Source organism: Panthera onca, chromosome C1 (genome assembly GCF_046562875.1).
Source record: "Panthera onca isolate mPanOnc1 chromosome C1, mPanOnc1 haplotype 2, whole genome shotgun sequence".
NCBI classification, from domain to species: Eukaryota; Metazoa; Chordata; class Mammalia; order Carnivora; family Felidae; genus Panthera; species Panthera onca.
This window is the reverse complement of record NC_138346.1, coordinates 56,292,550-56,308,905: the sequence shown is the minus strand read 5'-3', so window position 1 is coordinate 56,308,905 and position 16,356 is coordinate 56,292,550. Positions and strand designations below refer to the sequence as shown.

General features: G+C 38.4%; 1 protein-coding gene across 1 annotated transcript in view; it reads left to right on the top strand.

Annotated features, from left to right (window-relative positions):
* The first annotated feature begins 1,622 nt into the window (after nucleotides 1-1,622).
* The window catches only part of AGPS (alkylglycerone phosphate synthase), a 148,271-nt gene continuing 133,537 nt past the window's right edge, over nucleotides 1,623-16,356 (top strand). The window contains exon 1 of the mRNA XM_078451137.1: nucleotides 1,623-1,994. Within this exon, the coding sequence (XP_078307263.1) occupies nucleotides 1,642-1,994 (353 nt within the window). The 5' untranslated portion in view covers nucleotides 1,623-1,641. The remainder of the gene's footprint in view (nucleotides 1,995-16,356) is intronic.

The following is a 16,356-nucleotide window of genomic DNA, read 5'->3' as shown; positions in this document are numbered from 1 at the left end:
ATTTCATTACTGTATACATATTTGAAAAAAAAAATCAGTTTTTCCACTGGTATATAATTTTGATTTACATCAACCTTTTCATCACCCAGGAGAAAAGGCTTTTTGTTATTCTGTTGATATGTGCAAAATTTATAAATTTTGCCTCCTGAGAGTTGGTGAGAAGCATATTCATATTTTAATTTGGACAACACTGAAGAAGTCAGTTAACTACTCACTAGTGTTAGGCTAAGCTCTCTGGGAGTCAAGCAAAAATTACTAGACCAGTCTCATTCTAAAACAATTCTGAGAAAGTTGTTGCTTATAATAGCATTTTGGCAAGAAAAATATGAATTTTGCGATTGCAAGCAAATGTGCTAGTTGGTATTTCAACGCTGTTCTAGTAACATCTAAAAAAGGTGTAAGAAGCTTGAGGATTAAAGTGGCTAAACTCTCAGACTTCAGGAGGCTTTCTCTTTCAGGCACTCAGCAATTTACTCCTCCTTTCTGTTTTCTTAGCTCCTAATCCAATCTGAAATAGCCAATGGAGAAAAGTAGCAGCTACACAAGAGTGGGGCTCAGTGATTCTAGAGCTAGACTGGATATTTAATGCTGAACTATCTCTTAAGATCTGGAAAGCTGGCATTCAAATCAAGTCCTTCTCATTGTTGCCTGAATTTTTCAGAACTATTAAATAGTTCTTTTGTATTAGTCAAATTAACTCCTGGAATGTCTTTCATAGAGTCTGTGTTATAAAGGTGATTATTTGGAAAGAAGGTGACTTTATTGGGCTTGGAAAGCTTATGACAACCCTTTTTCTTACCGTTCCCAAGACTCATTTTTGAACTGCACATTATGCAATAAGGTATTTTATTTCTATGGGTAGGTCTTTAAGGTGCCTTATAAAAAGTCTACCTAATCCACTGGCTGAAGATGGTTGTGGAGCATTGCCTTTTGAGATCCTCCTATTTTCACCAAGTGCCATTCTCCATAAAGTTAATTTGTAGACAAGCGAGAAGTTCTAAGAACAACTGTTAGGTAGTTCTATCTGTAGCCATAAAAAACTTTGCTTCCAATAAGGTAAATAAGGGAGTAGCATTCAGTAATGAAAGAGAATCTCCGTTGCAACTCAGCTTTACGCCCTCAGGCAAGTTCATGTCTCAGCCTCAGTTTTTTCAACTGTAAAATGGAAATTACATGAGAATCTCCAGGCGCGAAGTAGGCGATGAGAAAATGATAGCTATTTTCTCAAATGGTTACAGACAACGAGTCAGTTTCAAGTTATTTTAGTGACGCTGCTGGGAGGGGAACATAGGGGAGCAGCAGGAGCTCCTTCAGGAAAAGGATGGCCCTGCTTAAGTTGTCGGGTCCAGCAGCACCCTGGTCCTAGGCGTCTGCCCCAGAAACCTACTCCAGAGGCCAAGGGGACACCCAACGACACCACCCAGGGTATCTGGACACCTCGCGGACACTTGTGGTTGGGATTTTGGTCCAGCCCAGCTAAGTCTGAGCCAATCCGGGTGCAGCTCAAACTCACCTGCTTGGCAGGTGCTCGCCGTCCCAGGCGTGACCGCGGAGGGCGGGCGGATGTGGTGGGCGGGAGCAGAGAATGTGAAGCTCCCGGCGCATGGCACCCGCCGCCCAGTCGCCGCGGTGGCTGCCGGGATGCGCCGCAGCGAATGGTCGCGCCGGGCCGCCGCTCTAACTGACCTTTCACCCGCACCCAGCGGTCCCGGGCGGCGGCACAAGGCGGAAGCCATGGCGGAGGCGGCGGCTGCAGCTGGCGGGACGGGCGTGGGCACAGGCTGCTGTTCTGCAGCGGACCGGGACCGAGACCCGGACCCGGATCGAGACCGTGCCAGGCGGAGGCTCCGGGTTCTCTCCGGTCATCTGCTGGGCCGGCCCCAGGAGGCTGTGAGTACCAATGAGTGCAAAGCGCGGAGAGCCGCGTCGGCGGCCACGGCGGCTCCCACTGCCACTCCCGCCGCGCAGGAGTCGGGCACCATCCCCAAGAAACGGTGAGTAGCGGTTCTGTGGCGCTGGTTGGCGGCGGGGGACCAGGCCAGGCCTGTGCTGCGGGAGGACATGGGCAAGGTGGAAAGGGAAGTGACACGGGTGGGAGAAAGGCACCCTGTTCGCTGAAAGTGAAGACCCATCTCTGGAGGGAGTGGACGAGACCCTGGACCCTGGCAGGAAGGGGGAGGGATGGAATGGTGGGTTTTGGTCACTATTTGAGAATAACAAATATGAAGAACTCTCACTGGGGAAGACTTTAAGGGGACCATTTTTCTTGGATTCTTATTGAATGCTAGGAATTCATTATCTTGAATTAATACTTGGGAGATAAGGTCTTCCATTGGATAGAAAGGATTCTATTATGATCTTCCAAGATTTGAGTTTGTACTAGATGATGAATCTCTTCTAATTTACGCAAGTCTCGATGCGGTGCGGGGAGAAGTGATGGTTTTTAGAAGGTGCTGACCGGTTTGCAAGGGACAGGTTTCCACTTGCTCAGGGGCATGGTCTTTGAGTTTGAGGGAAGAAAGGGATGGGTAAGAAGCAAAAGACTTGACACTAGTTAATGATTCTGCTTGTTCAGGGGCATGGTCTTTGACTTTGATGAGGGAAAGGGATGGGTAAGAAACAAAAAACTTGACACTAGTTACTGATTTAGGCGATGGTGCTAGCTACTGAGCTCTGGTGTAACTAGAAGCTGAAAGACCCTTGCCTGCGGATGAGGATGTTTTTAGGAGATCTTGACTTCCTGTTTTTTGGAGAAATCTTAAGTGCTGATTGAAGCTACTAGGAAAAACTTTTCTGAGATGTGGCTTTGTCAGGTGGATGAACTTCGAGAGTGAAAAAAAGTGTTGCTGATGTTTAATGTGTTCTGTCAATGTGCCAGAAACCATGTTAAGTCAGTTATTTCTTTTACTCCTTTCCAAAGTCTGAGGTAGGTGCAGTTATCTACAGATGAAGAAATAAAACAGATTTAGAAGCCTGCTGCAGATGTACAGGTTAGAATTCCAAAGCACATCATATTAACTTTAGGGCTAAGTTCTTAACCTTCACTATTTATGGTGAATTCATTCACTAATTCCACATTCATGAGCCCTTCCTCTGCTACATGCAAAATACAGTATTTATTTAAGGAACTAATAGCCTGTGATAAGATATTTAGCTGATAACCATAGCAAATGGTCAGTTAACCCAGTTTTAGGTATGTATTTGTAAAGGGGAGGGGGCTTCCCAGAGTAAGAATTGAGTAAATCTTGAAGTTTGGGTTAGGAGTAACCTGCCAAAGGAGAAAAGTGTTCTTGGGAGAAAAATAGTGTGTTCACAGGTAAAGCAGTGAAAGACAGATTAGAGAACTGTTGGGAGTTCAGTATGGTAGGACGGGGTGAGAATGATAGAGGAAGAGGGCTGGTGGCCAGTCTTGTTTGCAGGATTTTATGTGGGGAAAACTTGAATGCATTTACATTTTAGAAAGGTCACATTGGGGGCTGAATTGAAGAAGGTTAAGCAGTTTAGCATGTAATATCTGGAAAGGAAGACCTGAGTTTGAATTTCCACTACATAATTCCAGTTGCATGACATTGGACAAATCACTTCACCTTTCTTAGAGCATCAGTCCTTTGTGAAAATGAGGACAGTAATTCCTGTTTTGCACTATTGCTGTGAGAATTCAAAAATACAGAGTTAAGTGATCAAGTGCTTAGTGCACTGTCGGTTATATAACCCTTCACCAAATGAAATGGTAGATGCAATTTTCATGAAGTCCAAAGACAAGGAGACAAATTAGGAGACTATTATTCTGATGAGAATTACTGTGATTCTGAACTAAGGCATAATATTGGGAGTAGGCAAGCCTGTTAAAAAAATTTTAGGACGTAAGTTTTTTATAACTTGGTTACTGAATAGTGGGGGAAGGGAGGAATCAAGGATCCCATCCTGGCATCAGGCTTCACTTGATGTATTAGCCGTCATTGGTTTTAAAACTTTTTTCTTCCTAAATGGCTTCATGTATGTAACAATGGCTTCCTTTGTATGTTTCTGTACATTGATATGATGTTCACATTCTTAGAACTAAGTAGGTAGGTCAGGTGTTCCTCATAGTTGGATTTAGGGGCCTTGGTCTGCAGCAGTCAGAGAAAAATAGTAGTGTTTATAAGGCACACTGGCCTAACAAATGAGGGTTCCCATGGCTAAAGGTGACTGGTCTGTGACTACTCCTTAGAAGACACACCTGTAACCTCTTGTTGGCATAGGTTTGGTTCAGACTTAGGTGTGGCTAGTGGTAAAATCTAGTCCTGTATAACTGTTCTGAAGTTTGACTCAATATATGAGGGAACATAAAAACTTTCATTAAATGGAACATCAAAAGCTCCCTCGAAGAGTGATCTACTTAATGTATTGTTAATGGGGAACCAAGGTCTCCCTTCTACTCCCTCCTGCTTAGGTGGGCCTCAGTTTGCCAGCAGCAAAGCTGAGTCTAAAGGGAAGATAAATGGAGCAAAGAGCCAGCATGTAAATCTAATAAAGTATGAGTGTGACTGTATGTCACTTATTTTGAAAGCATTTGGTGATGTTATTTGTGTAACTCCTTCTCTCTGATTACCTTAGATGATGTCCTTGGTTGTAATTCTTCTATCTTATGACTGGTTGCCATCATGGAATTGGATGAGTGACTTCTTGAAACTTCATGTTTTCATTTCCTTTACAGGATACTCATGCATATGTTAATTTATTTAATGTTTATATAATACTTGCTTTATGACAAGTATTGTCCTAGACACTGAAAGTAGAGAGATGAATAATAATCCTTGGCCTCAAAGAATTCACAATAGTAAGGGAGATACACATTCTAGTACATTTTGAATAGAGCTGCTGTAAATACAGGTACAGATATAACACAAAGGAAAGGAAGAGCAACTATCCATGGGGTCAGGGGAAGCTTTCTGGAGACGGTTTTAAAATACGGTTGATAGTATAGCAGGTTGATTGGATGGTGAAGAGAATTCCAAGCAAAAGGAATAGCATATGGCAAAGCAAGGGGCATGAAAGTGCGTATTGTATTTAGGTAACTAAACAATTCATATTGTAGAGGTGGGATTGAAGTAAACAGCGGAAGGCGCTGGCAGGTCATGGAAGACTTGGCCTGTAGGTCATCAGTCAGTTAATTCATTCACGTATTCACTCATGTGTGAATATTTCAGTGCTTACTGTGCAACATAGCAGTGAACAAAAACTCTGCCCGTATGGACTTATATTTTAGTTGGAGCAGGGATAGCAAAACAAACAAGTAATATGGTATGTCAGATGGTGATAAATGTAATGAAGAAAAATGAAGCAGTGAAGGGGGTTTAGGTAATGGCAAACCCTTGAGGCAGTTAAGCTGGGAAGAGATTCAACTAGATTGGGTTTGGGTTTGCATCCAGCTGCAGTATTAAGAATGGATTGAAGAAAGATAAGGATGTACATAGGAAGACCAGTTAGGGAGCCGTTGTAGCAGTACAGATGAGAAATAATGAAGTATTAAACTGAGATGGTGGCTGTGAGAATAGAGAAGGGAGGATGGATCTGAGTTTTGGAAATTAGTGCATCAGGGGATACTTAACATTATGTGACTATATGCCAGGGGAATTTGGAGACCGAAGATCTCCAATGAAGAGATCTTCGATCTTTCCGATGAAGATCGAAAAGGGATGATAAGAGTCCTGACAAATGTGGATATTTAAGATCGCAACCTGTTGTACTTGTCACATTAGTCTCCTGCGAGTTGGTTCTGATTGCTTCTATCTGGGAACATATACGCTTATTATTTGAAATTACTGAGCAGAGTTTTGAGAGTGATGGTTTACTTTTGGACCTTCTGTTTTTAAGTGCACGCTACTCCATGAACAAATTCTTTTTGGTCTTGTTACTGGATGCGGTTTTAGATTCTTAAAAATCATTGTAAATACCAATTAAGTGTGTGACATTTTTATGCCTTGGTTTTGGATTTTTTCAGTTTTTAAAAAAGCTATTGTAATGCTACGAAAAAGAGAAGAAAAAATCCCTTGTGACATCCGTTTGTCCTCACTGTTAACGGCTTTCCCAGTTGTGGTTTGGGTTAGTCAGAACTGTTGGCAATTTTTACAGAGGTTATAAATTCTTCTGTTCAGATCAAAAGAAGATCTGATTAAGAATGCTACTAATTGTTTAATTTACTTATACTGCCATTTATAAACACAGTTGTTTAAAAAATAATGTATTATTTAACATCTACCAGAAGCCTTGGTAGGTGCTTTCCAGAAGGAAAAAGGCTGAGTTAACCTCTTCTAAATGTTTCCTAAGAACATTTTGTCATGCCAGGTTTCAACCTTTTGTGATTAAAGAGATCATGATCAAATACAGTGTCATATAGTTAAGGCATTAGTTTATATTGTACTTAATGAATTATAAAATATTGATCCTATCAAAATGCAATTCATAATTTAAGAAAATGTAATGCATGGTTTAAAAAATAGACCAACCTATTTCCTTCTGTGAGTGAATTTTGCTGTTTGATTTGTAGGAGAAAACAATGTTGAGAATAAAAGAGAAACTTCTCTTAGGCGGCAAGTATAATTTTGGGATAGACCACATTTTCTGCAAATAGATTTCTTTATGTCAGGAAGTTACTTAGTATAAAGCCACCTACCCCAGTCACTTAATAAAAATATCTAGAAATAAAATAAGTGATCTATTTTTAGGCTGCAGAGAAATGGAGTGCTCTTGTAGTCAGAGGAGATATTTTATGGAACACTTTAAAAGCAAGTACTAAGCAAATATTACTCCTGTCAATTTTGTTTTCTTATTATTAAGAAGAGAATTTCTGTTGTTGGACAGATTAGTATGTTAATTCAACTCTAAACCCAAACAAAGTATCCTGAGTAGAGTTTATTCTTTTGACATAAAGTACTAATCACACTCCCCTCATTAGTACTCTATTTATTTGTTGGGCTCTAGGAGTCATATTTAATTATGTCACTGTCTCACATCCAAATTCAGAATCTGTTGAGAAGACACAGAATATAGATAGATGGAGGTAAAAATGTCAGCTTTATTACAAATAAAGCTGGCTGAAGAATGTGGCTTAGATTTGAAGTACTTAATAATTACCCTGAATTGGATAGACTCAGTGACAGGTAGTGCTGAACCACAGAAGGCCTCCCCTGGGAGGGCAGAGCCAGCTCCAGTAAGCCTTATGCATGGCCCTGATAGAGACTGGAGTATAACCACTCTATAGATGGATTCTAAGGAGAGAGAAAAGGCTGATTCCAGGTACTTGGTGCCTGTTCTCAGAAGTTACTAATGAAGTAAATCACTCCTCCCATGGGAAGGGATGACTGTGTGATGGTTGGGGAGAGGTGGCCAACCTGAAGTCCCTCCAGATTGGAAACTGGATGTCAGAGAATGGAGGTATTGCTGGTATATTTTTGGAGAAATTAAGGGAAAGGGCTGAAAACTTTGTAGTAGGTAAAAAGTCTTCTACCTCTATCATTTGCATGTTTCATCCCCATTGTCTAACGTCCTCCAGGAGAGCAAATCAGGCTTTCTAGGCCCCTTATTTCCTTGCTATCTACTATGTACTCTAGCTACACCCCGGAATTATTGCTATTCCTGGGACATGCCCTTCCTTTCCCCTCTTCTTTCTTTGATATGTTAGTGTTCGGAAAGTATAGTGTACATGGCACTGATAGTCCTGGGATAATTTGGGGTGGTTCATGATTACAATCTCACTTGGATAGTTATAAGTGTTTGTATACATACTCACTTTTTCAAAACTTTATTGAACTATTATATAATTTATTAAAAAAGTAAATGTGAAAATCGTAAGTTTTCAGCTTTCCACAAAGTGAACACATCCATCTTATCAGTATTTGGATTAAGAAACTGCATTACCAGTCCCCAAAATACTTCTTCACGTGCCTTTCCAATGCCTCCTCCCACCAGGATAACCACTCCCTTGACTGAAGTTTATATTTGCTTGTTTTGAGCTTCATAGTAATGGGATCATGCAGTGTGTATTCTTTTGTGTATGTCTTCTTTCCCTCATCATCATATTTGTAATACTCATCCATGTTACGTGTAGTTGTATTTTTTTCATCCTTCTTGCAGAATAGTATTTCATTGGGTGGATATATACCACAGTTTATCCATTCTGTTAAGGATGAACATTTAGGTGGTTGCTAGTTTTAGGTCTGAACAGTTATTTATTGATTTTAATATGGAGTGCATATCTAACTAGTATTTTTATAGATATTGCTGTACAGAAATAGGCTAAAATAATTAAAATAGCATTTAGTATATAATATGTTCAATTTTCTTAAGTATTTCCCTTGTCTGAGGTAATAGAATGCTTCTAGGTACTAAATCATTCATGTAAACATTAAATTGACTTTTTAAATACCATGACGTGTAAGTCTTTGCAGTGTTCAAATATTATTTATGAACTTACAAGATTTCAGCTTAGGGGCACCTGGGTGGCTCAGTCGGTAAAGCGTCCAGTTCTTTTTTTTTTTTTTTTTTAACGTTTATTTATTTTTGAGACAGAGAGAGACAGAGCATGAACGGGGGAGGGTCAGAGAGAGAGGGAGACACAGAATCCGAAATAGGCTCCAGGCTCTGAGCGGTCAGCACAGAGCCTGACGCGGGGCTCGAACTCACAGACCGCGAGATCATGACCTGAGCTGAAGTTGGCCGCCCAACCGACTGAGCCACCCAGGCGCCCCAAGCGTCCCGTTCTTGATTTCAGCTCAGGTCATGATCTCATGGTTCATGAGTTTGAGTCCTGTGTCAGGCCCTGTGCTGATCGTGCAGAGCCTTCTTGGGATTCTCTCTCTGCCCCTCCCCTGCTTGTGTTCTCTCTTTTTCTCTTAAATAAATAAACTTAAAAAAAAAAAAAGATTTCAGCTTAAAATCACAAGCCTAAATCTGTAACTTAGTTACACATTTTAAATTTGTTACAAGCCAGTCATAAGACAGATCCTCTTAAATTTTGTAAGTATATAAAAGATCAATTTTTGCATAGCTTTCTTAAAACAAAAACATTAACATCTGACTTTGATTTCCTTCTTAAGAATTTGTATATTTAATTCTAGATCTTTTTATAGTTGAAATATGTGTACTCATTAAGGAAGTCTGCTACCATTCTAGCTTAACTGCAGTTACTTTTGACAAGGAGTTTTGCTTCTTGGATGAGATTTGGAGCTCTGGGTATCTTATCACTCACTAAGAAAACTATTGTATTGCATGTAGTATTTGCCCTTGATGGCATATCTGAATTTACTAACCAGAGATTTGAGCCAAGATGCTGACCAAATTCTTGTCGGCAACTTCATTGGGCCTCTCCAAACTCTATTTTTAGTTGCCATATCAGTGACCTCATACCATCAACTGGGGAGTGTTCATGTATTCCAGGACCTTGTAATCAAATAATATGAATAATTTCATTTGTTATATTCACAGTTTACAATCCCTACTCAGATTATTTATGTGGTTGGTTTTGCATTTCTTCATCCTGAACTTTCCAGGAATTCAGAATCAGGAATATTAAAATGACACTCACTTGAATTCTATTGTGTCAACTCAAAGTTTATAAATCAGCACTGCACTAGAGCTTTCTGTGATGATGGAAATCTTCTGTAAACTGCTGTCCAGTATTGGTAGCTACCAACCACATGTGGCCATTAAGCACTTAAAATACGGCCATTTTGACCAAGTAGCTGAATTTTAAATTTTATTACATTTTAATTAAATTTAAATAGGCACATGTGACTAGTTATATATACCATGTTGAATAGCACAGCTGTAGATTGAAATCTAACTCATTATCTGCCCTTTCTCATTTCCAAATGAAGTTACTTTTCTGAGTTTTCTTACTTCTCTTAGTGTTGGTATTAGTCCCATGGTCACATTCTTCAGCCCTTGCTCTTGAACTTCTTTTCATTTTTTTCTTTGAAGATAGAACTCCCTTTTGAATTAGTTTGTTCAAGTAATTAATTCTGTAGTTACTTTGTTTCCGTTTATACTTATCTCATCTGATCTTCACAACCACTCATTTTACAGATTAGTAACTGAAGTTCGTAGATGTTTGCCAGAAAATAGTCACTTGCTAGCTAGCTGGTTAGTAAGTGGCAGAACCTAGATTTGAATCTAGATCTATTATCTCAAGTCTAGAGCTTTTTCCTTGATACTGTGCTGATATCACCAATCCTGGTCATTTTTTCTTCGCAATCTTTCTCACATACATTTTGTGCATTAAACAAATTTTTATTGGCTGCTGTATTCAAGGTGCATTGGCTACTTCAGTTAACAAAATGAACAAAGATCCCTTCTCTCATAGAGCTTACATTCTAATGGGTGAAACGGATAATTAACTACCCATAATAAATAAGTCAATTATTAAGTGTTAGAAAATGATAAATGCTATGGAAAAAAGACAAAGAACAGTAAAGAAGTAGGGTTCACATTTTAAGTAGAATATTACTGGAAAACATGACATTTAAACAAATATTTGAAGATGAGTGTTGAGCTGTATGGATATCTAGTGGATGAGCATTCCAGGCACAGGGATAGTGTGTGCAAATACCTGAAGGGGAGGTACATGTTTGTTGTGTTAGGAGAGTGGCAAGTGTAGCTGGAGTCAATTCATAATCCCCCCCCCAGCTCCACAGTTTAAACTGTGTACCTTTGAAATCTCAGCTTCTCATTCACCTGTCTCATGTTTTAATTAAGGTCTCTTATCCATGCTACATTTTCTAGCTTCCACAACTTTTCTTTTGCCACTCTCTGGAAGATCCTTGCTTGTTTGACACCAGGCTTCAGGGTCTGTGTGTTTTGGGGATCTTTTATTTTTATTTTTAAATAGTTTTTTCTTAATGCTTATTTATTTGAGAGAGAGTGCAGGTAGGGGAGGGGCAGAAAGAGAGGGAGACAGAGAATCCAAAGCAAGTTCTGTACTGTCAACACAGAGCCTGACACAGGGCTTGAACTCACGAACTGTGAGATCATGACCCGAGCCCAAATCAGACACGTGAGCAATTGAACCTCCAAGGAGCCCCTCTCTTATTTTTGAGAAGAGGTGATATTGGGCTATTGTCTGTTGCCTCTTCCCCATGATTTCTCATATTATGAATTGTAACTCTAAAATCATTAAGTTTCATGCAATATAGTATCTAGGCCTGGAGACTTTAATTCATTTAAATCAGCTAGATACCCTCTTGGCATCTTCTCTCCTGTTTGAAACTTCATCTACCCAAGTTTGTTGGCAATTTATTCAGTGTTTTCTATGTGCTAAGCACTGGGGAGGATTAGCACATAGTTTTTGCCTTATGAGACTTGTAGGTCTACTAAGGAAGACTGATTTGTCTTCTGTTACTGCAGGGTGCTAAGTGCTATAGCAGAGACATGGGAGGGGAATGAAGACTGGTACAGCAGTGGAAGGGCATTGTCATTTCAAAGAAACATAGATGAGAAGGGTTGAGGAGTACTGTTCTATGTTACGATGCTATGTGAAAATTCTTAAACCTCAAGGTAAAAACATTGATGAGAGCATTTGGATGAGAACTGAATCACATGATTATAATAAGAGAATGTGGACAATAAAATTTTGGCTGTAGTGATGATGGGGACCTTCAGCTACCTGGATAGCTTTTAAAAGTCTTACTCTGGTAGCAGGATATCTGGCAGTTATTTTACCATTAAAAAAAAAAAAGGGAGGATAAATAATTGATGCTGAAATGTTATACATTTTTATTGAAGAAAAAACAGAAAATAATAATAAAAATGAAGATTTACATCAAAAGTAATTAAGAGGTAACCACTACAGCATCTTGGCATCTTTTAGATATGCTGTAATGATGTGTTGAAACTACCATTTTTCACTATCTTGTGAATAACTTTCTATGTCAAGAAATATTAATGGGCAACCTCATCTTTAGTGACTGCATGATATGTAGGTACTACAAGTTCAATCAGTACATTATCACTTTTAATTGTTTCCAGTCTTTCCCTATTATAAAGAATACTATGATAAACTTTTTACAGTTAAAAGCCTAAAAATTTCCTTAAGGCATATGTTTAAAAAGGGCTTAATGAATTAAAGAGCATACTGGAATACATTATTCATTCATCTCAGTGGGCAGAGGCAGAAATAAAGGACAGCTGCTTGTTTGTATTTAATTTTGACCAAGAATAAAGAAATGGAAATTATTGGAATCCCAGGAGAAAGACTGCTATCATGTTTGAGCAGATTTATGTCTTACAATTTAGGAACGCATCTTTCCTATAATTCATATAAAAGGGAATGAGGTGTTTTGGCCTGAGCTGTTAAGGGGAAACCAAGACATGACCACAGAGAGCCTAGGAAATATTGCTTAACTTTGCCTGGGCCTTGGAGGTGATCAGGGGAGAGAGCTGAGGCGGCTGGCTTAGATGTGCCAGTTCAAACCACTTACTGTTAAAAGTAGATACTGTACACTGCGTGCTTGTTCAGATGTTTTGTGCTGTTTGGTCATATCTTTCTACATGATGTGATGTACCTTGAGGATTATAATGTGAGTAGTTTTCTTTTTCTAACATACTATTTTGAAAAAAATTTAAACATTACAAAGTTCAATTTTATAATAAACAATTTCATACCCACCACCTAGATTCTACTGTTAGCGCCTTGCTATACTTGCTTATCACCTATCTGTCCATTAATTCGTCCTTTTCTCCATTCTATATTGTTCTGTCTTATTTTTGGTGCATTTTATGTTTTTATTTTTTAAGTGTTTATTTATTTTGAGGGAGAGAATCTCAAGCAGATCCACGCAGAGCCTAACACGGGGCTCTGTGCACAACCATGAGATCATGACCTGAGCTGATATCGAGAGTCGGGCGTTCCAACAGACTGAGCCTTTTTGATGCATTTTAAAGAAAATTAATAGCTTCATTTTTGAAGTAAAATCTCCTGTATTAGCTTTCACTACTATTAGGGGAACTTTTAAGTTAATACCTCTAACTCTTCAGTCTCCATTTTCACATTTTCAATTATTTGGACATTTTTATCTGGGAATGTCTTGGTGTTTTGACATGATGGTAATCTCTTCTTGAAGTAAAAATTTAAAAATCTATATTTTTGAAGTAAAAGGTTCTACTTTTGTTCTTATATATTGGTCTTGCTTTCCAGATAGTATTTTGTTTGCTGTGTCTTCACAAAATATTTGTAGCTTCACAACATAATTATTAGACTGCTAGTCTGATTTTGGTTTTATTTCCAAGTTCTTACCTGCCATCTGCTACTATTTTCAGAAAGTACATTCTAGTTTGCTATGCCTATGTTTAGATTTTATACAAATGGTAACCTTTCTTAAGAATGAATTCTTGTTAGAATGTGTGTTAATTAGGACTTTTGTTTATAAGTATTAATTAATTTGAGCTTAGTGAAAACAGGGGGAATTTAAGAGTACAGGGGCACCAAAGAACTCCAGGGCAGGAGTGGAGCTTGGCCTCAGGATGAAATTAGAACTAAAAACCAGAAAGCCGTCAGGTTTCTTGCTAGCATCACTTCTTGCTAGTGTCTGTTGCATGTTTCTTTAAGCAGACAAGCCTTTTTGGCTCTTCTGTCCAAATGGTAAAATATGGCAACCCCACTCCTCCAGGATGTTCAACCAGTAGCAATGAATAGTTGAACCCTCTTGTTCCCAACAACTGGGGCACATGCCTACATTGTTCTAATCAGCTGTTGCTTGGAAAGGAGTGGTGGTGATCTTAGTACAAAAATAGCTGCCCAGGCAGTTAAATGAGCTGAACTAACTCTGGTTATCATGCTTTGAAAAATGTCACAGCCAGATCATCTGCTCATCTTTTTTGATGCTTCCTTCCCCAGAATCTTACTCCATGAGTTATCCTTTTTCTTTCCCCTTGTGTCATCAGTTTTTTTTTTTTCCTTTTCCTAGTTGATGAATATTTTTAAAATTAAAGTATAATTAACACAGTGTTATATTAGTTTCAGGTGTACAACATAATGATTCAATTCTGTACATTATTCAGTGCTCATCAAGATAAATATAAGCTTAAGCCCCTTTATTTTATCCATGCCTCTGCACACCTCCCCTCTGGGAACTACCAGTTTGTCCTTTGTATTTAAGAGTCTGTTTTTGTTTGTTTGTCTCCTTTTTCTTTTGTTTGTTCATTTTATTTCTTAAATTCCACATATGAGTGAAATCATATGGTAGTTGTCTTTCTCTGGTTTATTTCACTTAGCATTTTACCTTCTAGGTCCATCCATGTTGTTGCAAATAGCAAGATCTCATTCTTTTTTATGGCTGAGTAATATTCCATTGTAATAATATACCACATCTTCTTTACCCATTTATTTGTCGATGGACACTTGGGTTACTTCCATATCTTGGCTATTGTAAATAATACTTAAGTAAACGGGGGTGCATATATCTTTTAGAATTAGTGTTTTTGTTTCTTTAGGTTAATACACAGTAGTAGAATTACTGGATCATATGGAAATTCTATTTTAAAATTTTTGAAGACTCTGCATGCTGTTTTTGAAAGTGTGTGCTGCACCAATTTGCATTCCCACCAACAGTGCTCGAGGGTTCCTTTTCTGCCACATCCTTGCCAACACTGATTATTCTTGGTATTAATTGATTAATTCTTGGTATTTTGATTTTAGTTATTCTGACAGGTGTAAGGTGATATTTCATTGTGGTTTTGATTTGCATTTCCCTGATGATTAGTGATGATGAGCATGTTTTCATGTCTGTTTGCCATCTGTATGTCTTTGAAAAAATACTTATTCAGGTACACTGGCCATTTTTTAATTGGATTATTTGGGGCGGTGGGTTGATGTTGAATTGTATAAGTTCTTTATATATTTTGGATATTATTATTGGATATATTATTTGCAAATATCTTCAGTAGATGCCATTTTGTTTTGTTGATAGTGTCCTTTGCTGTGCAAAAGCTTTTTACTTTGATGTAGTCACAATAGTTTAATTTTGCTTTTTTTTTCCTTTGCCTGAGGATATGTATCTACAAAAATGATTCTATAGCCAATGACAAAGAGATTACTGCCTATGTTTTCTTCTAGAAGTTTTATGGTTTCAGGTCAGAATTTTAGGTCTTTAATCCATTTTGGGTTTATTTTTGTGTATGGTGTAAGAAAGTGGTCCAGATTCATTCTTTCACATGTAGCTGTTCAGTTTTCCTAGCACCATTTGTTGAAGAGACTGTCTTTTCTTCACTGTATATTCTTGCCCTTTTGTCATAGATTAATTAACCATATATGCATGGATTTATTTCTGGGCTCTCTATTCTGTTGATCTGTATGTCTCTTTTTGTGCCAGTACCATAGTGTTTTGATTACTACAGCTTTGTAGTATATCTTGTAATCTGGGATTGTTATACCTCCAGCTTTGTTCTTCTTTCTTCATATTGCTTTGGCTATTCAGGGTCTTTGTGGTTCCATACAAGTTTTAGTATTATTTGTTCTAGTTCTTTGAAAAATGTTGGTATTTTGGGGCAAGTGGCTCAGCTGGTTAAGCATCCGACTTCGGCTCTGGTCATGATCTCACGGTTTGTGAGTTCGAGCCCTGAGCCTGGAACCTGCTTCAGATTCTGTGTCTCCCTCTCTTTTTGCCCCTCCCCAACTTGTGCTCTGTCTCTCTTTCTCTCAAAAATAAATAAACATTAAATTTTTTTTTAAAAAAGAGGAAAATGTTGGTATTTTGATAGAGATTGTATTGAATCTGTAGGTTGCTTTGGGTAGTATGGACATTTAAAAAATATTGGGTCTTTTGGGGCACCTGGGTGGCTCAGTCAGTTAGGCGTCCAACTTCGGCTCAGGTCATGATCTCAATGCTCATGGGTTTGAGCCCCACGTCAGGCTCTGTGCTGACTGCTCAGAGCCTGGAGCCGGCTTCAGATTCTGTGTCTCCCCCTCCCTCTGCCCCTCCCATGCTCATGCTCTGTCTCTCTCTGTCTCTCAATAATGAATAAATGTAAAAAAAATAAATAAATACTGGGTCTTCCAATCCATGAACACGGAATATCTTTCCATTTGTTTGTGTCATCTTTAATTTTTTTTCCATCAGTGTTTTATAGTTTTAGGAGTACAGGTCTTTCACTTCCTTAGTTAAGTTTATTCCTAGGTATTTTATTGTTTTTAGTGCAATTATAAATAGGATTGTTTTCTTAATTTTTCTTTTCGTTACTTCGTTATTAGTCTATAGTGTAGAATTGCAAGTTTTTTTTGTTGTTTTGTTTTTGTAGTCTGTGACTTGACTGAATTCATTTATTTTGGTGGAATCTTGAGTGTTTTTTTTAATGTTTTTATTTTTTTATTTTTGAGAGTGAGAG